The sequence below is a fragment of the Periplaneta americana genome, chromosome 17 (genome assembly GCF_040183065.1).
Source record: "Periplaneta americana isolate PAMFEO1 chromosome 17, P.americana_PAMFEO1_priV1, whole genome shotgun sequence".
Lineage (NCBI taxonomy): Eukaryota > Metazoa > Arthropoda > Insecta > Blattodea > Blattidae > Periplaneta > Periplaneta americana.
Window position 1 is genome coordinate 104,332,597 of NC_091133.1, and position 27,301 is coordinate 104,359,897.

A 27,301-nucleotide genomic window follows, 5' to 3' on the forward strand; every position below is an offset into this window, starting at 1 on the left:
TATCTCAGTGATGTCAAAGCAAGAGCATTTTTCTGTCCTTGACGTCGTGCGCGGGCATCAAGCGCTAGGTATGGAAGGAGCAAGGATTGTGTGTATGAGTAAGGAGCCTGTTGGATTAAGAAAACAGTGGTGTACAAACTTCGAACAGAACGTGAAATTTTATGTCGTTATTTTATATGGCTATTTGTTGTTTGATATTATCTATATTGTCTGTAAAACAAAGTACTAAGACCAGTTTCTTAATATTACAGTTAATAAAATATTAAAGAGTTAAGAAGGAATATTCACATAAATTTCATAGTACTATATTAAGTGAATGAAACATCATTCATAAAAAAGTGATATCCCAAAGAAAGAGATTAAGTATGACATGATAAGTTGGAATTGATAATGATGGTATATTTAGCCTCATAAAAGTAATCAATAAACTAATCAAAACAATATTATAGTACAAAGCAAAGTTACCTAGGTATATGTTTTGAGTGTTACTAATATTACATAACAAAACTCTTATCGCATTATGCTTTTAAGGTGATATTAAATTATTTTCTCAAAATCTGCTGAAGCTATAGAGCTGACTTTTACCAACACATGGGCACATATCTTTTATTTATGATGTAACAGTAGTTGCTTTGTTAATTCATTTTCTTACAAACATTTTCCATGCGAATATTTTCAAAATTTCCAATACGTGTCTTCAGTAATACATATTTACGATATATTACATTTACGAAAATATTGTTTCAGTACCTATAAGGCTATTAAATAAACACATCTGAAAATTTCACTTTTCTGTAAAAAGATTAGAAAATACTGCTCTTGAATAAAAAGGAAACTCGTGAAAAATGAGCATTAAAACTGAAACTTAAAATCTTATAATGCACTTATACTTTTCAGACAAACCTAAAGATTAACATGGATACAGTTTTAATAAGTTCTCTTCCCTTTATCTATTGAATCGGTGCTGGCCATCCCTGTATATAGCTCGACCAAGCGGCATATACTACCTCTTTCGTCTGTATCTTTCCTTTCCGTTGTAAATCGCTCAGGCTCTCCTGAGCTCTTAAGCGCGCGCATGCCCATATAGGCATCGGTTGACACGACTGCTCTATAAGAATGACAACAATCAGACTTCTATGTAAATAAGTAATATTTTTAATTTATGTTTAAATACGTGTAACAAGTTTTTGTAGACAAAGAATCTAACACAGGGGCATGATTCTGGTTTATTTTAGTAAGTAATGTATAATATATGTAAATAACAACAAAAAAATCATAAAATTCTATTCAGTAGTTTTAGAATTATCATTGAAGTGCATTTTCAAAATGTAGTTAGCTGAAAAAGACTTTTAAAATATGATATGCAATGTAATACCGTGTGTAGTGTTTCGCATTAAAATTCACAAACGAATTATCTAGAGATCCAGATGCTGAACTAATCGGACGTTTCAGGGTCGGAATTTTCATCCAATTAACTGTAACTCCACAGGTTCAGAGTTGACGCGGGAGGCACAACGGCAGAGGGAACCTTCGGCTTGCGGATATTCCCGGTGTGGTACTGGGAACCTCTCATCGTGGCCAACAATCGCACACTGCACGTCGAGGAGTCCACCAGCGTTACCATTGCACCCTCGTTCCTCAAGGTGATCTGTAACTTGTCATTAACATATCAGTCACTTGACTGTGTTTGCTAGGGAAACAGAATAGTACATTATGCAACGAGCCTATAATGATAGTAATTAAGACGCAAGTATGTTTGTTTATGAAACGAGCCCAAGCGAGTTTCATAATTTTCATACGAGCGTCTTAATTACCATTATAGGCAAGTTTCATACGACTTTTTATGCTCGGCCATATTTCTGACTTTAAATTATTCAGAAGTATACATTTTATTTGTATCTGACAGAAGATCGGAAGTGACCTTGTTCATAGCTCTTGAATTGTGAGATGTGCGCAGACGCGAAAGTATTGATTTTTTCCGAGGAATAATAATGTCATCGACCTTGATGTAATGCAGAGAATATATAACCTGGAAATTGATTTAGAATTGAAAAACGAGAATACAAATTGAATTTATTTGAATATTATTTACAATTAACGCTAATTATTATAGTAACAGAACATAACCTTCTGCGACAGTATTGGATTTCCAGCCTCCGTGACGTTTCCCTCGTCTTTCGATTGCATATCCGAGAATAATCGAAAACCTGAACTTTAATGAATAGATGTACTTTAACGACATGCATTAAAGGACTACTACCAGGTGTATAATTACTACATTTCGGCATGGTCGAGCATAAAAATAAATTAACCCACAGAAAAGTGACATAAAAGTAAATTATTTCTCACTTCTGATTTTTCTATACAGGAATTTACTGTGGTAACAAATAAAACATTCCTTAGCACATGAACCCGCGCTGTTCATCACTACACTTCCTTCTAATCTGTAGTACTAGGTGGCCCAGTTACCACGTTTTCCATTGAACCATTACCAACACAATTCTACTTCTATTACCATCATCACTACTAGTGCTGTTACCACTACTACTACTACTACTACTACTACTACTACTACTACTACTACTACTACTACTACTACCATCGCTCTGGGTGACACAGTCAGTATAGCGCTGGCCTTCTGTGCCCGAGGTTGCGGGTCGATCCCGGCCCAGGTCGATGGCATTGAAGTGCACTTAAATGCGACAGGCTCGTGTCAGTAGATTTACTGGCATGTAAAAGAACCCCTGCGGAACAAAATTCCGACACATCGGCGACGCTGGTATAACCTCGGCAGTTGCGAGCGTCGTTAAATAAAACATCTATATATATAATTTGAACTGGTAATGGAAATTACGGGAAAACGGCTGAACGGATTTTAATAAATGGCCCCTCATTTTGAAGCTTGGAACCCAAAGTTTTTCGGAAAAATAGTAGTTTTCAGTGAAATGTCAATTTTCCTACATAATTTTTCTATTTTCCAAAATCCATCTGTCGTCAGTTTTGAGAACTAGCTAATTGCATTCAGGAGAAGCGAAGCGAGCATCAAGTCGGCCGTGTTGCATTTCAGAATAAAACAAAACACACATTACAGTAAATAATATTACACGAAGGCCATGATCTGCAAGAATGCTGACATATTTAGAGCTCAAATTCAATTGGTTATTAAAAATTTAACTTACCGGTAATAAAAATAATTTACAGGTTCGATTCTGTGGTGTGTAATTTTCTGGGTACAGATGTGTATTGGATATTAAAAACGACAAAACTTGAGGTGGTTTGATGACATTATTACTATTATAAATAAAATATTATTGTAGTTAATGCCGTGATGTGATTATTTTTCATTAATTATGCATATTAATGCTATATTGATGACATGAAAGTGAAACGTTTTGGGGTTATATAAGTAGATGTAGAGAATAACTTAAATTAGATTTTGATTTCTATATTTTACTGAGTGGCGGCTATATAGTATATATAGTATATGTTACTGAAAGCTGTAAAACTTACGTAAGATAATAATATTATTGAAAATAAAATATTTTTATAGTTATTAATCAAGTGGGGTTGGTTCTTTTTCATATATTTAATGGCGGTGTGGTGTAGATGTTTATATGCGTGATTCTCTTCAGTATTGGCTCGAGAGAGAGTGTCTTTCATTATTATGGAAGCAAATAACTATCAGAATGTCTGGTATACTTCATTGAAAATAAACCTGAAAAATGTTTATTTGAACGTCTAATGAACTTAGTTTGCAGCATTTGCTGCACAAGCCACTAGTAATTTAGAATTTAGATCCCGACCCAGGTCGATGGCATTTAAGTATGTTTAAATACGACAGGCTCATGACAGTAGATTTACTGGCATGTAAAAGAACTCCTGCGGAATAAAATTCCGACACATCGGCGACGCTGATATAACCTCTGCAGTTGCGAGCGTCGTTAAATAAAACATAATTTTAACTACTACTACCACCATCTCTACTACTACTACCACTACAACTAACACTACTATGAATTGAACGATCCTTACAGGTGATGCATCCACACATCCCAGCGTCTGACATCACATACCTGGTAGTGGAGCCACCGCTGTACGGCTACTTGGAGGTTTTGTCCAACCAGCTGGAGGGCGAGGAGGACGGCGTGGAGACGGAGGAGACCCGCCCCACGTCAGTGACCCTTTTCGACCAGTCCCTGCTCGACGACAAGCGCCTCCACTACATCCAGGCCGCCGCCAACAGGACGCGCGACAGGTTTGTCGTGGACGTCACCAATGGCATCTCCTGGCTGCGAGGTGAGCTGTTATTCTGAACAGTTAGCTCTCAATTTAGGACCCATTCATATTATGTCTCGTGTTTAATATCCTATGAAAGGTTCTAGCTACAAGTCCGGCAAACCAAATCGTGAATTCCGGCAAAATGAAGATGTTTATTTCACTTCTCTATTAAGAGTGTGCGTGTGCGTGTAAGTTGTTGATTTTTAATAGTTGTGCTCTGCCTTTGACGGTGATTTTCAGCCTTATCAAAACGGAAAATACAACTGTTTGTGAATGTCTAAAGCTGGTTAATAATCTGAACAAACATGTTCAGCAATAGAGAATCTCAGTAACTACTATTTATTAATTTATTTATTTATTTATTTATTTATTTATTTATTTATTCATTCATTCATTCATTCATTCACTCACTTATTTATTAATTTATTTATTAATTTATTTATTTATTTATTTACTTACTTATTTACTTATTTATTTATCTATTTAACCTGGCAGAGATAAGGCCATGAGACCTTCTCTTCCCCTCTATGAGGGGATTACAACTACAATATTAAGAATACAATTACAATTATAATTATACAATTAATATTAAATTTACAAATAGAATAAAAATCAAAGTACTAAAATATTAACTGATTGTACAATAATAATAATAATAATAATAATAATAATAATAATAATAATAATAGTAAAAAGCTGTTAGAATCAGCCCAACATCAAAATATGGCCTACCTGAAATTCACTATTATTGCAGACATTAAATGTTCATTTTCTCACTCTAGAATCGTATACCGGGTGTTTCGGAACGCAACCAATGAAATTGAAAGGTTTGTGGAAGGATCCTAGATAAGGAACTGGGGATCTGCGGGTTCAAAGTTACGAAGTCGCGAAATATTTTTTGAGCCAGTACACCACTGATTGAGATTTAGAATTAAATAACTATCATGATGGGAAAAGTTAATTACCAAAATTGCATAAAGATACCTTTTCCAAAGCTTCCTTAGTACTGTACTATGTTACAAAATATCTGTCGATGCAGTAACTAATGTTTGTGTCATTATGACAGTTGTCTTTAAATAACTTGAAAACGATTAGAGATATCTCAAAATGGATTGCACCTTTTTTTTTTTTAATTTCACATGATTTTGAGTACCTACATGACCCCCTTTCCATTTAAAATTTTAAAGTTGCATCCAAAATGGCGGCTTTTGAGATAGCGGAGGGCTAGAATCGAATGTGTCACTGGTAGACCATTTGGTCTTACAAATACTGGTAACACTTATAGTAATCGAAAATCAAGCATATGGAAGATATTTATATGGTTCCAGACTTTTGATTCACTCTGTATTATATGGTCCCCTTCAATCTGCAGAGATCACTTTTATTTTGTATATCTATGCTAGCAGAATCGAGAAGAAATTAAAATAAATGACCATGTACACATTTATTGGCGAATATCCCCAAGAAAGTACTTGTGCATGTGCATTTTGGCAGGCTTGTCGGTGCAATTCCTGATCGTTCCTGAGTGGCTGTATATCTCTGGCGGAGAACTGCGAGTCATGGAAGGTGACTCCGTGACCCTGGCCGAGTCCCTGTTGACAGTGCTGACCGAGTACTACCGAGGTCGAGTTACGGAGTATCGTGTGGTGGAGCCCCCCGGTGCCGGCGCCTTGCAGTCACCGCGGGAGCCCGGGGTTCCCTTGCTCAAGTTCACAGCATCCCAGCTCAAGGCCGGCCTCGTGCAGGTGCCATTTCATACTATGTGATAACCTCTTTCTGTGCTTTTTGTACTCCTTTCGAATCTCCTACCTGTGTTTAAGTACCCAAGTTCTCTGTAGTTCAGGACATATCTGCATTTCTCAATCTTGTTACAGTTTTATTTCTGTAGCTACTTAAGGGGAGAGGATGGTATTTTTTAAACTTTATTCCTATTTGGTGTAAAATGTTAATTTTGTCTATGTAGCTGTGGCAACTCAACCAAATAAAAATATTTTGAAAAAAAAATTATTTGGGGGCCCAAATTTGAAAAAAATATACCCAATGCAGGATTGCATTAAAACCGATATATCTAAACCGATTTTAAAGAGATTCAAACAGTTTTTTGCAATGTATTTGCAAGAGCATGTTCTACAAACTGTCTGTAACAGAATTTTGATATTAGTCCCTACGTTTGTAAAATAAACAATTAAAATTTAATAACAATTTTCTGATTTCCTTTCTTGCAAACAAACGGACGTATTTTTAAAATGAAATCAATTAACAAAATTCTGTTACAGAGAAAAGTTTCCTAATAGCCTAAATAATGTGTGTTCTAAATTTCATGCATGTATCTCTAATAGTTCAGAAATTATATCCATTTTTGTCTGGCAATGTAGCAAAAAAAAATTAAGTTACTGGAATCCGATAAAAGCGGGCGTGTGATTTAAAAATCCATAACGCACGAAGTTTAAAAATGACGTCTCAACATCCGATAAGGGCACAAATATCCACAAAATGTTATGCAATGCATTCCACACATATCAAAGGGTATTTTAAGGCAAAAAAAATTTCTTTTTGAAAATTTAATTTACCGGAAACAACAATAAAAGTGGGCGAGTGATTTAAAAATCCATAACGCAGGAAGTTTAAAAATGGCGACTCAACATCCGATAAGGCCACAAATACCCACAAAATGTTATGCTGTCCATTCCACACATAACACAGAGTATTTTAAAGAATATTTTTTTCAAAATTTACTCATTTTTCACCAAAAAATACCTTCCTCTCCCCTTATGGTCTAAATACTGGATAGGCTCAAAAAATCTGCTTACCTTATATATTTTTATAGAGCAGATGTTTGTAGGTTGTCTATCAAATTTTTTTGTGACACAGACCACATAAAACGATGACCACTTATTTTCACTCCCAAACAGAATACAGATATAACAATATAACTTATTTGTCTCAGTGCACCCTGCTAGCTAAGGACATTTCTTATACCATGAAAATTGAACAATTCTACTTTGTAAAGATTAATTTTTGGTCCCACAAAATTATCTGTTATGGTTACCATGGTTATTGATAGAGAAAAATTCGCTCCAGCGCCGGGGATCGAACCCGGGATCCCCAGTTCTACGCACTGGGCTCTCTAACCACTGAACTATGCCGAGGCTCAGTCCACAGCACCGGATCGAATCCCCCTTAGTGGCCTTATTCCATGTTCGACATATATATTGTCATTTCATTCATTCACAGTGTTCTGCCCAAAGGTAGGTCTTTCACTACAAACCCACCATTCCCCAGTCTTTCCTGTTTTCTGACTTCCTTTTTATCTCTTCATATGACCCATATATCATAATGTCGTCTATCATCTGATATCATCTTCTGCCACGAACTCTTCTCCTGTTCACAATTCCTTCCAATGCATCCTTCAGAAGGCAGCTTCTTCTCAACCAGTGGCCCAGCCAATTCCTTTTTCTCTTTTTGATCAGTTTCAGCATCATTCTTTCTTCATCCACTCTTTCCAACACAGCTTCGTTTTTTATTCTGTCTGTTCATTTCACACGCTCCATTCTTCTCCATATCCACATTTCAAATGCTTCTGTTCGCTTCTCTTCACTTCGTCGTAATGTCCATTTTTCTGCTCCATACAATGCTACACTCCACACAGAGCATTTCACTAGTCTCTTCCTTAGTTCTTTCTCCAGAGAGCCACAGAATATGTTTCTTTTTCTATTAACAGCTTCCTTTGCCATTGCTATTCTCTTTTTGACTTCCTGGCAGCAGCTCATGTTACTGCATATAGTGCACCCCAAGTATTTGAAGCTGTTCACTTGCTCTACTGCCTCATTTAGAATTCGCAAGTTTACCTTCTTTATTTTTCTTCCTATGACCATGGTCTCCGTCTTGTTGGCTTTTATCTTCATTTCATACAGCTCACAGCTGTCATTTAGTTCCAGTAGCATATCCCTTAGTATCATCTCCTCTTGTGCTAACAACACCATAATACATGTATTACATTAAGTCAACAGTCATCTCAAGGAGCGCACTCAGTTGAGTGACTCGGTGGCCGGGACTCCACAGTATATGCACTGTTGGACAAATAATATACGTAAAGATTAATTTTGGTCCACTGCGCCGCGTCAGATTCTGTGTGCACCCGGCCTTATAGTTTAAAAATGAATAGAAACTAGTCTTGTTTTGCTTATAGTACCAGCACGATGGCAGCGAGACGCTGGGCGATCAATTCGTTGTACGAGGCGTCGCAGGTGACAAGGAGAGTGTTCCAGCGACTGTGCGTGTACTGGTCACCCCTGTGAACGACGAGCCACCCCACATTGCCAACAACACAGGCCTCACCTTGTGGGAAGGTGCCACTGCAGTCATTACTTCCGTGCATTTGGGTGAGTTACACAAGCATATTAATACAGTATTACAACCAAACTAGGTAGATTCAATATTTTCTTGTTCATGTGACAAAATAGCAGGGGCGATTTCTCAGGGCATACTATGCTTGCTGCGCAAGCCCAATATTTTCGTAGAATGTGTATTTCTCAAAATGGGATTACGCATATTAAAATTTATTTTGATTTTTGGAACATTGTATAGGCGTAATACCATCCGCAGGTTGCACACCGCAAGTATCGCAACGCGTGCTCGTTTCTCAGAGCTACAGGAAAGACGTAGAAATAGCGAGAATATGATGCGCGCGCAAGTGCCTTCCTCCTTAGTCCGTCCTAGGCGCACATGCTTCTGTTATGTGCTGTTTGAAGCTCTGAGCGTATTCCGAATCTCACCGGTGAGCAATCCGATGGCATCACGGTGTTCCGAATTCCACCGATGACGTCATTGATGCTCCACCGGTATCGCACCGGTGCCATCAACTTGCAGAGGTGGTGGCAGTCTCCATAAGCCGCCATCAGTGAATCTGATTGGTTCTTGTATAGGGCGGGAATTAGCAGACGAATAACATCGTGCACTGTTGTGTCATGGCGGTGTGTTCTGCTTTATTGTTTGTAATGAGCACAACGTAAAAACAACATGTTATGAGCGAACATGTCAACGGACCAGTTATTACTACTGGTTCAAGAAATAAATTGTTTATGCTATCTTTTCTTTGAACGAGATGGGAGTACGAAAATTTCGCAAACTTTGCTAGCGTAGCACAGAAAACAACTTGTACAGTCGCCGTGACAGCATCGATCCTTCCAGCAGTTTTGTTCCTTATTTCGCTGCAACGCGACGTCATTGATGTCACCGGACCGGTGAGATTCGGAATACGCTGTCTGGTCCGAGAGCTACACCAACGACTATTTAACGTTACATAGAGCAGTATTGGCAGCGGGAATGTGCTGTGATTTGCGAGTGCAATGTGATTGTATGAGCGGAATGCATGTGTTAGCTGCTGCATGTATTATTAATTCTTAAACATTAATTTGAAGTATTGCAATGAGTTCGGAATTGTGTGTTATTGAAACCTTATTATTAAATCCATTTTCCCGAAGGACTATTCAAGAGAAGACAGACATTATAGAGAATATGTGCGCTGGTTCAGTGCAGCTCAATACAACAATGTGCATTGGTTGGCAGGGTCGAAAAACCTAAATAAACTGTTTTGTTGGGCACGTTTGTTATATTATATCGAAATTCTACATCTGATAAGCGAATATGATCCGTGACTCACAATGATTTCATAATTATAAAATAAATTATTTAGGCTATGTGGATCTGATTATTTTTATTAATTATGAATTATTATATCCTCCCATCTTCCCCCATGAATAAAAGAGCAAGCCTAACTTTCGTGACTAGCATTCGCCCCTGCAAAATAGCTATATATTTTGAAAACAGACATGATCCAAAAATTAAAATCTTAGGCTAACTGCGACGCTCAGGCATTCGAAAATACCACAAATTATTAAATCAGTAAACTGGCGTGTCTTTGGTTGGGAAAATGATGTGAACGAAAAAACAAGTGCCGGAAGCTCCCATCCAAAACAACGAAGAAACTATTTGTTTGCAATTAGTTTCCATGACAACTGTATATTTCTTGCTGTGTGTTGTTTCCAGCCGCTGTAGACAAGGACACCGGTCCGGAAAATCTGACTTTTACCGTGTCCTCTCTTAAGAACGGCCATGTGGCGCTGGTATCAGCACCGGGACTTCCCGTGAGACACTTCAAACAGGCACAAATCAACATCCGCCAGGTGTTGTTTGTTCACACAGGTGAGCAACATCGCTCTGTTTTTATTATTATTATTATTATTATTATTATTATTATTATTATTATTATTGTTATTATTATTATTATTTTATTTTTATTTTTATTATTATTATTATTATTATTATTATTATTATTATTATTATTATTATTATTATTAAAATGTGTCTCAGTGAAACGTACAGCAGAGTTCGTATAGGTCAGTTTCTGTCAGATGCGTTTCCAATTCACTGTGAGCTAAAGCAAGGAGATGCACTATCACCTTTACTTTTTAACTTTGCTCTAGAGTATGCCATTAGGAAAGTCCAGGATAACAGAGGGGGTTTGGAATTGAACGGGTTACATCAGCTGCTTGTCTTTGCGGATGACGTGAATATGTTAGGAGAAAATCCACAAACGATTAGGGAAAACACGGGAATTTTACTGGAAGCAAGTAAAGAGATAAGTTTGGAAGTAAATCCCGAAAAGACTAAGTATATGATTATGTCTCGTGACGAGAATATTGTACGAAATGGAAATATAGAAATTGGAAATTTATCTTTTGAAGAGGTGGAGAAGTTCAAATATCTTGGAGCAACAGTAACAAATATAAACGATACTCGGGAGGAAATTAAACACAGAATAAATATGGGAAATGCCTGTTATTATTCGGTTGAGAAGCTTCTATCATTCAGTCTGCTGTCAAAAATTCCTAAAGTTAGAATTTATAAAACAGTTACATTACCGGTTGTTCATTATGGTTGTGAAACTTGGACTCTCACTTTGAGAGAGGAACATAGGTCAAGGGTGTTTGAGTATAAGGTTCATAGGAAAATATTTGGGGCTAAGAGGGATGAAGTTACAGGAGAATGGAGAAAGTTACGCAACACAGAACTGCACGCATTGTATTCTTCACCTGACATAATTAGGAACATTAAATCCAGACATTTGAGATGGGCAGGGCATGTAGCACGTATGGGCAAATCCAGAAATGCATATAGAGTGTTAGTTGGGAGGCAGGAGGGAAAAAGACCTTTAGGGAGGCCGAGACGTAGATGGGAAGATAATATTAAAATGGATTTGAGGGAGGTGGGATATGATGATAGAGAATGGATTATTCTTGCTCAGGATAGGGACCAATGGCGGGCTTATGTGTGGACGGCAATGAACCTCCGGGTTCCTTAAAAGCCAGTAAGTAAGTAAGTATTATTATTATTATTATTATTATTATTATTATCATCATCATAATCATTATTATTTTCATTCTTAATAGTATTATCATCATAATCACCATCATTGTTGTTGTTATGGCCAGGATTCATATGCAAATGCATATATTTACAGGTTCTTTGAAAGTCATGCAAAAACAGTTTTATATACGTTTTGAACATCTGTGATTACGAATACCTATGCAGAGTTAATATTGCATATTTTGGTTGCTTCTGCATATAATAGTGTATTTTGTAGACTATATATTGCAGCATATTTTCAGGATTTTGTTGCACAAATCGCCATCTATGCAAACTTCCAATATTTTCAGTTTTTTTTTTTTTTCAGTATAATATTTTCTCTAAACAAACAAAGGTCTATTGTAGCCTCATATGAAGTGTATTCACTCTGCCGATAACAATCAACAGACTGTGATGCCGTTTTCCTCAATACGCACGAAAAGTAACATAGACGTTTGTTCCCGGTTAAGATACAAATATTCTCACTTGAGAGAGGAAGCTTAACATTCCCTGTGTAATGATTTTGTTCTCCGCAGGGGGCGAAGGTGGAGGCTTCGACTTGACGGTTAGCGACGGCGTCAAGACGAGCGGCGTGCTGAGCTTCGCCGTGACGGCGCGCAAGGTGACGCTTCGCACGCTGGCGTCCGGCACCTCGCACCTGCACGTGTTCCCGATGCGACGCCAGGCCCTGACACCCACTCAGCTGCTCACTGTCGCGTCCGACGCCCGCCGCACCGTCACCTATCTCGTCAAGGCTCAACCGTCGCTCGGACGCCTGCTGCTGGAGTCCGTGCCGCCCGGAAACCCGCGCCCCGCGGTCAACTTCACGCAGCGAGACGTGAACAACAGCCGCGTCCTCTACGAGCACACGCATCCCTTCTTCGGGCTCTCCACCAACGACTCTTTCACCTTTGACGTCAGGGCTGACTTTGCTGAACCTCTGCTTGACCAGGTAGAGTTTCCATGGAGGCTGACTGATAATAGGTTCGTTCCAACAAGCGGTTCATGGATCAGTTCATGTACGGTTCCTGTAGGCCTACCATCTTAGGGTACGTACACGTTGGAGCGACGATAAAGGATAAAAACAGCGATGCTATATCAGAGAGAATTGAAGCATGCATTGTTATTGAGGTGTGCATATTGGAGTAACGATAAAAGCGAAGATACACGATAAAAGCGACGAAAAAGCAAAGTTCCATTTTCTTCGCTCTTGTCGTTCATATGATCTCTGATTAAGAAAATATTAATCTGTATAAATACCGGTGATTATCAATATATCTGAATATTAATCGATTTATTATTATTTCGGCTTATTAAATTAATTATTGTAGATATTGACAAATTGATCAGTTGTGTATTTATTCGTCCTATGTTATGTGCTCACAAGAACCAATCACAACACAACGAATTTATACTATCTTTGGGATGAGAAACGGGTTTAATTTTGTACGTATTTAAGTTATATTAACCTCGAACTTGGCAGCTGATACTTTCTATATATCTTCTCTCATTAAGTGGATGCATAGAATATCTTCTACTGATAAATCAAAATGTTCGCTTCCCGCGTCCTCGTTGCTCTGATATGAAAACTTGATTCTTTGATAATACCAAAGCGTCGCTAGATCATTTCTCTTATCGTTTATCGTTGCTCCAACGTGTACGTACCCTTATGTGCATGCGCTAGTTGAGCATCTGCTATGGGATTGAAACTGGACTGGATGCTGTTGGAACTAAATCCAGAGATACTATAACTGTGATCATCTTTGCTAAGAACGGGATGCTTAATTATTATAGTTTCGCTGCTAATTCTAATTGCAGAAAATAAAATTTCGTTCATTTTCTATAAAAAGATGACAAAAAATATGAAAGGCAAGAATTCTGCTAATTCAATGTCGTGTACTGGGGGATTCTCATCTAAAAATAGTTCTTTTCTTAATTATTAATTTATGTCGTTATTTATTGTACTTTTAATCAAAGCTGCATGTTGAAATTTTAATTAACTATTTCAATACCCAAATAATTTCCATTCCCTTTCTTTTTGGCGAAAATTTAAATTAAATATCCAGTTTTATTATTCGTCTGCACTGTCACTTTTCATCTTAATCTCATTGATGTGAACAGTCGAGCATGTCTTTCTTCAGTATCCAGGAGACGTTGGTGAGCTTATGCGCATGCGCGTCTTGCGTACTCTTCCGTACATGCCTCAATCCGCGGACTATTTCTGACCGTTCCGAACCCGTGTCAAAAGTTTGTTGGAACGCCCGACTGCAGTACATGTTTCCGGTTCAGGACTGGTTCGGATTGTGTTGGAACGCTTTTTCTCTATAAGGTTTGCCCCAGCACGGTTCAGAATCGATTCTGAACTGCCTGCTCTTGCACAACAAGACTAGAACTGATTTCAAAGTGATAATGAATTCCCAGTTCCTTGTTCCAGCGTGCTTTAGAACTCGTTCGGAACGAAATTGTCTCTCGATTAAGTGCAGAAACTGGGAATTCTGAACTGCTGACGCATGAGCAGAGTTTTTAATATGAAGGTATGGTTAAAATGCTTCGAGACTAGGCAGTTTAAAATAAAAGAAATAGCCCATCATAAGTGATTTGAAAGATGACAGCGATATATTTTACGAAGAATTAAGTTCGGAAGATAAATATAATTTTAATATGAGAAGAAACTCCGAAGATCGAGAGCTCAAGAAACGTTCCAACAACGTAAAATCTCGAACTAGTTCTGACACCGTACTCAACTGTTGCATACTTCGAAACAGTTCGATATTAGTTTTGAATTGCTTGCTGAAACAAATCTATAGAAACTAATTACTATAAATCAAATTTCTTCATATTTTAAAGAAAAAAACTAAAATTATTTCAATCATTTATTATCATAATACACTGGTCTCTTAAATTCACTGAACATATTGGGTATTAAATCAATGGCTTTCCCAAAACACGGTATGTAATGTTTCATATAAACAATTTTTATCTCGAAAAGGAAGCAAAAACGAGCACAGTTTTATTAGACCTTTTCGTTTAAAATATCTGAAAGAGTAACCCCATGAAATCAATGGCATTACTTACGATTCACTCTATGTGTATTTTGTTGTAGTTTATGATATTCACACAGTACAGGGTGATTCATAAGGATTTACCGTCCCTTACGGAGCTTATTTCTGAAGACATTCTGAGCAAAAAATGTCATAAAACATATTTTCCTGATCTCAGTATTTTCAGAATTACACTAATATGAAGTTGTTTGTAAAATACTATTATTCTTCAGTTTTAAGAGTAAAAGAATAATACAGATAAAGAATAAACTATTCAGGAGTATCATTTCTTTAATTAGCTAGTATTCTGAAGCTAAAAATGTGTTGTGAATTCCGTAATTGCATCGTACGGAATTATTTTTCGATTCTTAATTACGAAATTACATTTTCTTACGCATTTATCACAACAATTGTTACAAATCACGCCACTCTTGTAAATTCTTTTAGAAATTAAACTTTGAAGAATCAAGTTCCTAAAGTCATATGATTTGTAACAAATTTTGTGATAAGTGCGTAAGAATTATGTAATTTTTAGTTAAAAATTGAACAACAAAATCTGTACAAAGCAATTAACAACACATTTTTAGCTTCAGAACACTAGTCAATTAAAGAAATTATACTTCTGAATAGTTCATTCTCTATTTGTAATATTTGTTTGCCCTTAAAACTAAAGAAAAAAAGGTATTTTACTAACAACTTCAAATTAGTGTAACTCTGAAAATATTGAGATTAGGACAAATGTTTATATGACATTTTTTACTCAGAATATCTTCGGAAATAAGCTCCGTAAGTGACGGTAAATGCTCGTGAATCCCTCTGTATATGTGTGTTAAGTTCAAAATATGGCTAATTATATCTAATTTTATTGTAAAAAGGAAGTAGCTCCATTATTTATTTATATTTTACCTCCTTAAATTGCGAGTGTAATAATAAATGAATGACTGATGAAATATAACTCCTAGGTACCTAGGACATACTCGGAAAAACTTAACATTTGAATTTTTTATAATGTTTTCCACACTTTGTAAAACTGGAGCTATCTCCTTTTTTGCAGGTACCCCTTCAAGTGACTGACTAACTTTGGTATTACAGAACAGAGACTGAAACCAATTTACCTATAATTTCTAACCCTCTACTACTACATTATCGTCATATCGTCTCAGTTCTTTATTTTGAAAGGGTCTTTAAATAAAGAATTTCCAATTGGCAAGACTGGTGACTGTTGGCAGGAATTACACATAGACGTGTCGGTTTCATCGGGCGGCCTGGACCAGTTCCTGGACATCCAGCCGCTGACCGTGGAAGAGGGCGGTCAGGCAGTGCTGCAGCTGAACACATCGGGCGTGGTGGCCTTCCTAGAGGCGCATGCCGACCTGGAGACTGCGCCCGCCATTGTGATGCAGCTGTCGGCAAGCCCGCAGCATGGGGAGGTGCGAATACAGGGCGAAGGCAACGCCACTACCTTCAATCAGCAGCAGCTGGACGGCGGCGAGGTACGTACTGTGTTTACCTTACACTTAATTGAAAAGATAATACTGTAAAAGTGGTCAAAAGTGTTAAATAAAGTTGAGTGAACTCTCAAATCAGAACAGTTAATTTAACAGCTGTGGGACTGAAGCCGGATGGTCTGTGGCGAGTCCTTGGCATCAATCCCTTTGATTAGATTATCCCCGTTTGATTTGATTACCTGGTTGGGTTTTTCCGAGGTTTTCCCCAAACCAAAAGGCAAATGCCGGGTAATATTTTGGCGAATCCTCGGACCTCACCTCATCTCACTACATCTCGCCAAAATATTGTAAAAAATTGCACAAAATTATAATAATTGTAGAAAATTATTAAATTGTAAAACTATAAAAATTTGTAAAAATTGTAATTGTAGTATTGTAAAATTTTGGCTTGTTCCACATCTTAAAGCTTCATTGCTCATGTAAGATCTATGGAATAAAATGAATGAATGAATGAATGAATGAATGAATGAATGAATGAATGAATGAATGAATGAATGAATGATTGAATGAATGAATGAATGTACTTCATAAGTACTATTTAGGCTACACTCATTCATTCATTCATTCATTTATTTTATTTCATAGATCTTACATGAGCAATGAAGCTTTAAGATGTGGAACAAGTCAAAATTTTACAATATTACAATTACAATTTTTACAAATTTTTATAGTTTTACAATTTAGTAATTTTCTACAATTTTTACAATTTTTTACAATATTTTGGTGAGATGTAGTGAGATGAGGTGAGATCTGAGGATTCGCCAAAATATTACCCGGCATTTGCCTTTTGGTTTGGGGAAAACCTCGGAAAAACCTAACCAGGTAATCAAATCAAAGGGGGGTAATCTAATCAAAGGGGTTGATGCCAAGGACTCGCCACAGACCATCCGGCTTCAGTCCCACTGTTTCCGATCGTAGAAACTGTTTGGTTCGAATCGCATCTGGGCAGCGAATGTTTGTTCAACAGTGTGCTTTCCTGCATTTTTGTATGGAGAGTCCAGATTCATACTGACTCCACTCCACAGAGTCACATTTTGTGACCTTCTAGAGCCGTGCCGTGAGAAATATTGCCTCATCAGAAAAACCAACTTGCTTAAGGAGGTCATTATGTTGTTCATTTCGTTCCAGAAAGTCCACGCGAACAAAATCATTCAAGCTTTGTTGCCAGAGGATCTTTCTCGAAGTGCTGCATTTGTTGCGGACTTTTTGGAACGAACTGAAGAACACAATGAATTCCTTAAGCGAGTTGGTTTTTCTGATGAGGCAATCTTTCACACCTCCGAAAAAGTCAAGTCGGTTTTGGGGATCAGAAAAGCGAGATGTTGGCGAAAACATGACATGAAATCTGGTATCGATTAAACGTTCTCCGCGCAACAAATGTTGAATGTATGTTGAATGCATGAAAAGTTTGAAGATTAAGGTATCATTTGCTGAAAACCACATCCCTGTATCTAGTATAGTATTTGAGTAATAAATATTTATATTCAGAGTAAGACTTTGTGTTCACCCTGTATTAATTTTCCTTGCTATGGTAATCATTGTTACATTACAAATCCTCGTTGATATAGGCCTAGTAAGCCTCGTTGATATAGGCCTAGTAAACCTCTTTGATATGGTATGATAATTCTCATTGCTATTCTAATCCTGTTGCTCTAGTAATTCTTGTTAACATAGTAGTAGTCGTCGTTGATTAATCCTGGTTGTTACAGTAATCCTCGTTGATGTGATAAACCTTATTTCTACAGTAACCCTTTGGATATGGTAATCCTTGTTGCTGTAGTAATTCCCGTTACTGTTGTAATCCTTGTCGTTACATTAATCCTCGTTCCTATAATGCAATTCTCCTTGCTATAGTAAGCCCCTTTGCTAGATCAATAAACTATTTGAATTCCGTCTGTAACTTATCAACATTAATTATTAAGATATAAAATATTATCATATAATGTAGACTCTGATTGAGGTTCTGGCTGATATGTACAGTAGTGGCAAAAAAAAAAAAGCGGACCGACCCTTGTAGCTGATACAAAAGAATCCTGTGCTGTGTATTGTGTCAAACTGTGGTAATTTCAATATGGATAGTGAAGCCAGAGGTATGTACTGCTATTTAATGTAAAAACACGCAGTTATCTTTGCCGAATAGAGGTAGAAATATAATATTGATGCCAGATGAAAATAAAACTCTCAAAGTTTTTTCGTCTATAAGTGTGAGGCACTGAAGGAAACAAAAGACGGTACGAATCGAACAAGTGCAATAAATTTCATTGTTATAATTAATTATACAAGATAGATGTGTTTTGTGACTAGCAAAATTTGAATCTCTGACTGAAATCAGCTACAAGGGTCGGTCCGGTTTTTTTACCACTACTGTACATCTGTTATCAAGTAGTACATCTCACTTGACAATATGTGTCAGAGGAAGAACAATTGTTTGTATGCATCTGAAGTCTGATTAGTGGAATAGCTAATCGGCGATGTATGCATTGGAGGGGGAAAGGAACTGGCCACCCTACCCCATTATCTCCCGACCTAGTTGCCTCATGAGTGATGCCTAATTGGCGTTACTTATGAGGTTCAAACCTGTCTTCGGACAGTTGACTAAACAACAACAACAAACAACAATGTAGACTGACGAACATTTTCGAATTGTAAAAGTCATCTTCAGGTCGAATTTTTGTTGCTATTGTACTTCTCGATAATATATTAATCCTCGATGTCATGGCAATCCTCGTTGATGGAGTAATCATTATTCTGTAGCAATCCTCGTTGATGCAGTAATCATTATTCTGTAGCAATCCTCGTTGCTATAGTATTTCTCTTCGCTATAGTAATCCTCGTTGCTATTATAATTATCTAATCCTCGATGTCATAGTAATCCTCGTTGATGCGGTATCCTCTCTGCTATAGTAATCGTCGTTGCTATTATAATTATCTAATTCTCGATGTCATAGTAATCCTCGTTGATGCCGTGCCTTCGTTGCTACAGTATTTCTCTTCACTATAGTAATCCTCGTTGCTACAGTAATCCTCTTTGCTACAGTAATCGTCGTTGCTATTATAATTATCTAATCCTCGTTGATGAGGTGTCCTCGTTGCTACAGTATTTCTCTTCACTATAGTAATCCTCGTTGCTATAGTAATCCTCTTTGCTACAGTAATCGTCGTTGCTATTATAATTATCTAATCCTCGATGTCATAGTAATCCTCGTTGATGCGGTATCTTCGTTGCTACAGTATTTCTCTTCGCTATAGTAATCCTCGTTGCTATAGTATTACTTCGGATATCGTAATCCTTATTGGTGCAGTAATTCCCGTTACTATAGTACTTAATTCTTACTGTAACTAACCCTCGTTGCTATACTAATCCTTGTGGTACTCCTCAGGTGTTGTACCAGCACGACCACTCAGACACGCTGCACGATGACGTTCAAGTGTCACTGCTCTTGGAACCAGGCGACGTCCTTCTTTGCAACGTAACGCTGCCTGTGCAAGTTACGCCTGTCAACGACGAGCCATTCACACTGGCTACAGCAGCACCGCACACCTCCGTGGTGCAGGGCCAGACTATCGCCATCACGCGGGAGTCCCTGCGCACCGAGGACCCTGACACCGACCCCGAGGGTCTCGTGTACGACGTGATCAGCGGACCCAGCCAGGGTCGCCTGCTCTTCAGTAATGACAGCCTGAACGCCTCGACGCCGCTCGTGCGGTTCAGTCAGGGCGACGTGGACGCCGGTAGAGTGCTCTACCAGCACTCGGGTCCGCTGCAGCCCGCCACGTTCTACTTCCGAGTGTGGGACGGACACTTCAACCCCGCATACAGCGTGTTCAACATCCAGGTGCTGCCCCTGGCGCTGAACGTTAGCATCGGCACCTCGGTCCGTCTACAGCAGGGCTCCAGCGTCGCCCTCATCACACCCGAGCATCTGGTAGCAGTCACCAATGCTAGACGTGAAGACGTGAGTTGATGTTACGGTTTTTGTTAAATATGAGTTAAATTAGGGAATTAAAAGCAAAGATAAAGAGTCAACTATTTACTCTTGAATTTTCCTGCTTTAAAATAAGAAATATTGACGGAGAAGTGTGTATGTATGTACAAAGGAGGATCAAAAAGTAACGCACAATAATTTTTGTGGCAACATATTTAATAAGTAAAAAAAAAAACTAATATTTCACAAGAAAGCTACAGGTTTTACCTGTTTTTCGACATAGAAATCAAGTCTCTCGACACATTTCTCCTATCGTGGCACCAGATTCAGTGCATCTCGTTCATAAAACTCCGTTTTCTGGTCGTATAGCCACCTGCGTACGACTGGTTCACTTCTTCATCCGAATCGAAGCATTGGTTTCCTACGAATTTCTTCATTGACCCGAAGAGGTGGAAATCAGACGGTGCGAGATCTGGACTGTAGGGTGGACATTTGCTGCCTCAATGCCTCTGATATTGGGTGGTGTTGCAACTGTCACTGGTCGACCGGAACTGTCACTGGCCCTCTTCGAAGAACCTGCACCATCTGGAGATGTTGCTATGGTCCAGATAACCAGCACCATACACTTCCAACATTTCCTTGTGGATTTCACTCGGAGTGTATCGTTTTTCCCCACAAAAACGGACTATACCTCGCTGTTCTTCACAAGTAGACGATGCTAGCACACGCGCCTCTTTATTTAGTAATTACCGCTCGTTCCGCCAGGTGACACCTGATCGAGCCATTGCTGTCTGTAGCACAAGATTCAAACTAACTATCTGCCAAATTTAAATCACACATGTAAGGTCAATTAAACAGTGTTCATGGGTTAGATAAGAAACACACTATATATATATATATATATATATATATATATATATATATATCACAGTTGTATGAACACTTTAAAAATGATGATTATTAAAATTGATAAAATTCAGACATGTTTCGGAGGCTGCCCCTCTATCCTCAATCTCCTTTAAGCCACGCTACATCGTGGTCGAACACCTGAACCAGCCGTCGTGGTAATGTCACTGAGGATGGAGGGGCAGCCTCCGAAACATGTCTGAATTTTACAAATCTTAATTATTATCATTTTTAAAGTGTTCATACAACTGTGATATATATATTATGTTTCTTAACTATCTGCCAACTTTGAACGTCCTAATCAGAATAATATTCCGTAAAAAATGATTGTGCGTTACTTTTCGATCCTCCCTCGTAGTAAGCACTGAAAGATGGTCAGATGCGCAGGAAGTTTAAGAAAGATGGATGCATGCACAGCAAGAGAGATGGTCGCTAAGTAGTGAATACTCAGAGCATAGACAAAGAACACAGAAAGACCTTCAGCTCAATGTAGCATATCTAATCTTAACTGAGTGCCTGGCGGGATGTGCTGAAAACAGAGAGACGTGCCCATGTTGCAGGTACGCTACAACGTGACGCGTGTGCCACGCCACGGCATGGTGTACCTTCACGACGTGGCCACGCGGCAGTTCGGCCAGCTGGACGTGGACAAGAAGCGCGTCATGTACATGCAGACGGACATGACGACGCCCAGCGACTCGCTGGAACTGGTGGCCTGGCTGGCGGACAGCGACGCCACGGTCCCCGGACTGGAACTCAACGTGAGCGTGGAGCCACTGCTCCGCCTGGGCAACTTCACCCCCATCGCCGGACTGCGCAACAAGATCACCCTCGAAGTGCTGGATGCCACCCCGCTGGCCAAGCTCACCAGTAGCAACCCCATCTACCAGGTAACAATGGTGAAGTGCTTTTCATTATAATATTTCTTTACTGATAGTTATTTTTACGCTACAATTGAAGCCAAATTAGTCACACATGAAATGAAAGGACTTAGATCAAGTAGGACATTTCATTTTCCCATAAATTCCAGGTAGGGTTGCCAGTTATATGGTTTTACCTGGAACAGTACGGAAATATCCAGTTTTGTTCCGCGTACCATGCAAATCTTTAACCGTGCTGGTACGCTAAATGTTCTATTTTTGAGCACGAAGCAATAAGCATAAAGATTTAGAGCAGGGGTCGTCAGCACAGAGCACTCTGGGGCTAGAATCTCTTACCCGCGGAAAACGCAGTGCACTAGGGTGCACTCCGTAGCTGCTAGCGGGTATGCTCTCTATCTCTCCCTTTTTCACGACGGTGCACACGGGACAGCACCGCGTGCCCTTTGCACATTTCAGCGAGTGCTGACAACCACTGCTTTAGAGCATAGGATGTGACATTTTATTTGTTTTTGTTTTTGTTTATAAATAATCTATGTGTGTCTCTTTTCTATTCCCCCCTTTCCCCCTTCCCCTCTTTCTCCCCTCCCACCTTCCCTCACTCTCCCCCCCTCTCTCTCTCTTTCCCTTTCTCTTTCTCTTTCTCTTTCTCTTTCTCTTTCTCTTTCTCTATCATAGCTCAATCGGCTGAGACGCTTACTTTCCAATCTGGAGTTACGCTCGGGCGTGAGTTCGATTCCTACTCGGGCTGATTACCTGGTTTGGTTTTTTCCGAAGTTTCCTAACCGTAAGACAAATGTCAGGTAATCTATAACGAATCCTCAGTCTCATCTCGCGAAATACCATCTTGCTGTCACCAATCCCATCAACGCTAAATAACTAAGTAGTTGATACAGTGTTGTTAAATAACCAAGTAAAAAATATACATTGTGATTACACAACTTTTAACACTGTATCACTTCGGAATATGTATGATAAGACTTTCTTGTGTTAAATTCTAACGTACCTTGTTTACATGTTTCGACCTATTTATGGGTCATCCTCAGAACTGGTCGTTGTTGGTCTTGGCGCCTCTTGTTTTGTTTCCTGTGAGGGTGTGTTCGCGTGGTATAGTGTAGTCAAAAATATGATGCAGAGCCTTCAAATAGACGTTCATCCCTGAGTGTGCGGCCGCATATGGCGGCTGGAAGCACACTGTTCGCCGGCAGAGACGGATATTCATAGCCCCTTACGTCAAGTGCATAGATTGTTCATGCAAATTACAATAATCATCTACCTTTGTTATAGATGATGTTGGAAATGATGTCCAAGTACCACCACATATCTTTCACGCCTTTTAAGAGAATTTACATTAACACGCATTAGTTCTTCTTCATTGTTTGTATACATCGTAAGTCTGATTAATGAAATATATTATGTTACTAGCCAGTGATGTATGCAGTGAAGCGGAAAAGGAACTGGCTACTCTACCCCCATTATCTCCTGACTTAGTTACCTCATGATTGGTGCATGATTGTTGTCACTTATAAGGTTCAAACCTATCTTTGGACAGTTGACTTAACAAACAGTTCTTCTGAAATTGCTGCAATTTCCCTTCCTACATTGTTTTTCAGTTCTTCCAACGTATTCGGATTAGGTATTCCGAAACACTTTATTTTTTAAGTTCCCCACAAATAAATTGTGTCATACTTTATATTGTTTTCCAGGTGCATTCTTCCCGTGCACACGTCTTAAGTTTCGTTGCACTAATGTCACTTATATTAACTCAGCAAATCATACAACACTTTGCGCACGTTCTTGCCGTGACGCCATTTACAGTGACTTCAACAATGATTGCAAATTTCCTGGACATTGGGGAATAGTTTAAAGCAGTGGTCGTCAGCACTCGCTGAAATGTGCAAAGGGTACGCGGAGGCGTCCTGTGTGCCCCGTCGTGCAGCAGGAAGAGATAGAGAGCATACCCGCTACCAGCTACAAGTGCACTATGGTGCACTGTGTTCTCCGCGGGTAAGAGACGCTAGCCCCAGGGTGCTCTGTGCTGATGACCGCTGATTTAAAACTTCCGATCTGAGGTTCTATGTGGGCACGACGTATATTTTTTATTTTGTATTTGTTGTTATCGAAGGTTCTGCACCGGCCGCGCTTCGGGCGCCTGAAAAAGATCATCCGCAGCTCCGGAGATCGACGTTCGGCTCGTGAGCGCGAGGTCAGCCACTTCACCCACGAGGAGGTCAAGAGCGGAGTGATCTACTACGTGGCACGCCGCCTGCCTGACGCCGGGGCTCACGACGACGCCTTCCCCTTCCTGCTCGCCTCGTCTATCTTCCAACCAGCGCGCGGAGAACTTCAATTCATAGTACGCCCCGAACGAGAAGGTGAAGAATTGTCGGCTACGCCCACCGCGTCCGGAGCACCACCAGAACAAGTGGGCCCCAAGGACCCGGTGGGGCACGAGGGGGGACTGATCGTGGCGAGCCCCAACATGAGCAGCGACTACGTGCTGATCGTGAGCATGGTGCTAGGCGTCATGCTGCTGGCAGTGCTCGTGATAGTCGCCGTCAAGTGCAGATCCCTCCAAGTGGGGCGCGAGGACGCTCGTGCCTGCAAGACGGACCTGACCGGCGTGCCCCCTGTGCCACTGCCGCGTCCCCCCGACGTTCTGCAGCCCACGTCCCCTCACCCCAAGCGCTTCGCGTCCAACGGATCGTCCCCCACGCCCGCCAACCCTCCCGCGTCAGTTCTGCAGTGTAAGGTGATACCTCTGGAGCCTGTGGACTCGGTGGCAGGATCCGAGCCAGACCTCAACTCCAGGTATCCGTACGGCGTGGCCGACGAGCCCGCCGAGGACTGGAGCAGCTACGACACGTCGGAGCTGGGCTATCCGCCGCGATCCGCCAACCCCATGTTGCGTAGGAACCAGTACTGGGTCTGAGACAGAGCCCTCGAGCAGTATCACACTGCTCAGCCCATGGGCCTTTACATCATCCGCATGTAGGTGGCGTGGGCACCCCGACAATCCGTGCTCTTGGAGCAATGCGATCTCAGGGTATAGGATTGGCTTCACACGTTGTGGACCGAGGTTCCAGTGACAAATGATCGTTTTCCTAAGCACATGTTGGGATTACACCGCGTTTAACAAGACAGACAGGCCGTGACTGTGGTTGAACAGAAACAGTGTGTGGAACCGTATATATTTCTGGCTGTAAATTAATTCAGCCTATGATAATTTGCATAATTTAGCCTATGGCTCTTGATATTACTGTTCAACAGGAGCTATTGGAAGAAATGTTGGAATAATTCTAAAATACAGGAAAGTAGCTAAAAAAAACCGTGCTTGAATGTTGTGAGAAATCAATCACAACTGTATAGAGAAGTTTGTGAAGTAATCATTCCAGGAAAAATACTTACTTTTATTTGTTTTTCTCTTTATCTTCTTTTTTTTTTCCCTTTCTTTTTTTTCAGTACAAGGAAAAGTAAAATTTTTTGGTCCAGGGAAAATAATCGTCTTTATTTCCTTATCAATAGGGTGATCAGATTTTGAAAATAAAAAACCGGGACACCTTCTTGCGATGGACTCTACTAAATTTCAAAATTAGTCCTACAAACTAAATTCAATTACCTGTAATTTAATTCTTACGTTAGGAAAAAAATGCTCCACAAGGACAGGAACAATGTTCTGATGTTTATGACTGTAGAAATCAATTATCACAGAAATGAACCTGGCTGTTTTTAGTTCCTTCACAATGGCTTTCATTGTAAAATGGGCCAGCACATTCATTAAAATCTTCTCACAGTGTGACCGCAAGTAGAGGTTTTTCTATTAAAACTTCATAATAGGTAATGGAAGAACTGCATTCCATCAAACGAAAACTGCAGTTATCAGAATTAGGCTTTTGGATATTCAGCCATATCCAGGACTCGATGGAATACCCAATTTCATTCTTGCTTATAATATGAGACCTTTTTACCGTATTATATTTCTAATATTGAATGATGTGATCACATTTATTCTTTCTCAAACATGATTTCCGTCGAAGCTTAAGGTAGGTAGGCCTACACGAATTTTTAATATTACCATTAGCTATTGTATGGACATGCACGAAACGATCCCACGTGATTATTTCGGTCTACAGCATCCAATAAGATCTGGTCACATGCTGTTCCCACATTGGTTTTGTTTGATCTGGTGACTGTGGCTATAGAGTCTAAATAATATAGGCTAACATTTTTCTGTGCCACGGGCTGTCTATCTCGTTTTGCACGGGTTACACTTAATGACTTCTTCCACATCCTTTCCTAGTCACTCTATTATGTTACAGAGGTATGACATGTCACTGACAACCAAGAAGCCAAGAGAAGAAGAAGAAATAGCAGTGCTTTAGTAAAAGTGAAGTCGAAGTGGACGAGTATACCAGTGAGTAATGTTGGCTTTCGTGCTTCAGTGTGTCAATTTTAAAAAAAGAATACTCCACACATTATCACTTGCATTCAAAGAGAAAGCTCTTGAGAATTAGAACGCTTTTTGAATGTGCCAAAGAGAACTCCACTTTTATCTTTATCCGTTATTCAGTATAAAACTTAATATAATGGTTAATATCCAAATATTTACAAACACTATACGGTACTTCTTTGAGGTCATTCGTCCACGAAGTATTGCTTCATATATTCGTCAGCATAGCATCAAGCTTATTTCTTGCAGCTACGAAACTGCCACGCCTATGTTTTCGTCCACGAAGTGTAGGTACAGAAATCAGCGTTTATCTAGTGACAAGATGTCGAGCAATGAAGAAGTTCTGGCTTTGTATAGGCTACTTATTGCCGAATTCGGAAGAAAGATTTGTATTCATCCATACACAGAAAGAAATATTAATTTTAGGCTGTTCGTAGCAGCTAAGGAACTATCAGAGGTTGAAGATAAATTTAAATCATTATAATATAGAATGAGAAAAATTACTTCTCAGTACCGTACTAGAAACTAGCGCAAATTGTAGGGCCTATTATACAAAGGCAAAATACAAATATGCAGAAATGTATTAATCCCGAAGAAAGAATTTTGCTGGCAAGAGTGCACAACCTCATAAGTCCTGAGAATCAAAATTGTCAGGAATGTAAAAAGACTGTTCTCTGTTAAATTTTCTTAACATATGAACAACAGTATGATTCATAAAACTATGTGAAATGATTTTGAGATATTTTTATGAATCATGTTTTTGTTCATATGTTTTTTTATTTTTATTTTATTGGGTTATTTTACGACGCTGTATCAACATTTAGGTTATTTAGCGTCTGAATGAAATGAAGGTGATAATGCCAGAGAAATGAGTCCGGGGTCCAGCACCGAAAGTTACCCAGCCTTT

At 39.3% G+C, this 27,301-nt stretch overlaps 1 protein-coding gene across 1 annotated transcript in view; it reads left to right on the forward strand.

The window, feature by feature from the left end:
• The window catches only part of kon (chondroitin sulfate proteoglycan 4-like protein), a 142,051-nt gene extending 115,264 nt beyond the window's left edge, over positions 1–26,787 (forward strand). Inside the window, exons 15-24 of the mRNA XM_069816209.1 lie at positions 1,490–1,643; positions 4,035–4,296; positions 5,773–6,023; positions 8,468–8,660; positions 10,327–10,482; positions 12,222–12,637; positions 15,956–16,219; positions 19,615–20,190; positions 21,627–21,956; positions 24,070–26,787. Of these exons, the coding sequence (XP_069672310.1) occupies positions 1,490–1,643; positions 4,035–4,296; positions 5,773–6,023; positions 8,468–8,660; positions 10,327–10,482; positions 12,222–12,637; positions 15,956–16,219; positions 19,615–20,190; positions 21,627–21,956; positions 24,070–24,876 (3,409 nt within the window). The 3' untranslated portion in view covers positions 24,877–26,787. The remainder of the gene's footprint in view (positions 1–1,489; positions 1,644–4,034; positions 4,297–5,772; positions 6,024–8,467; positions 8,661–10,326; positions 10,483–12,221; positions 12,638–15,955; positions 16,220–19,614; positions 20,191–21,626; positions 21,957–24,069) is intronic.
• Positions 26,788–27,301: the final 514 nt, after the last annotated feature.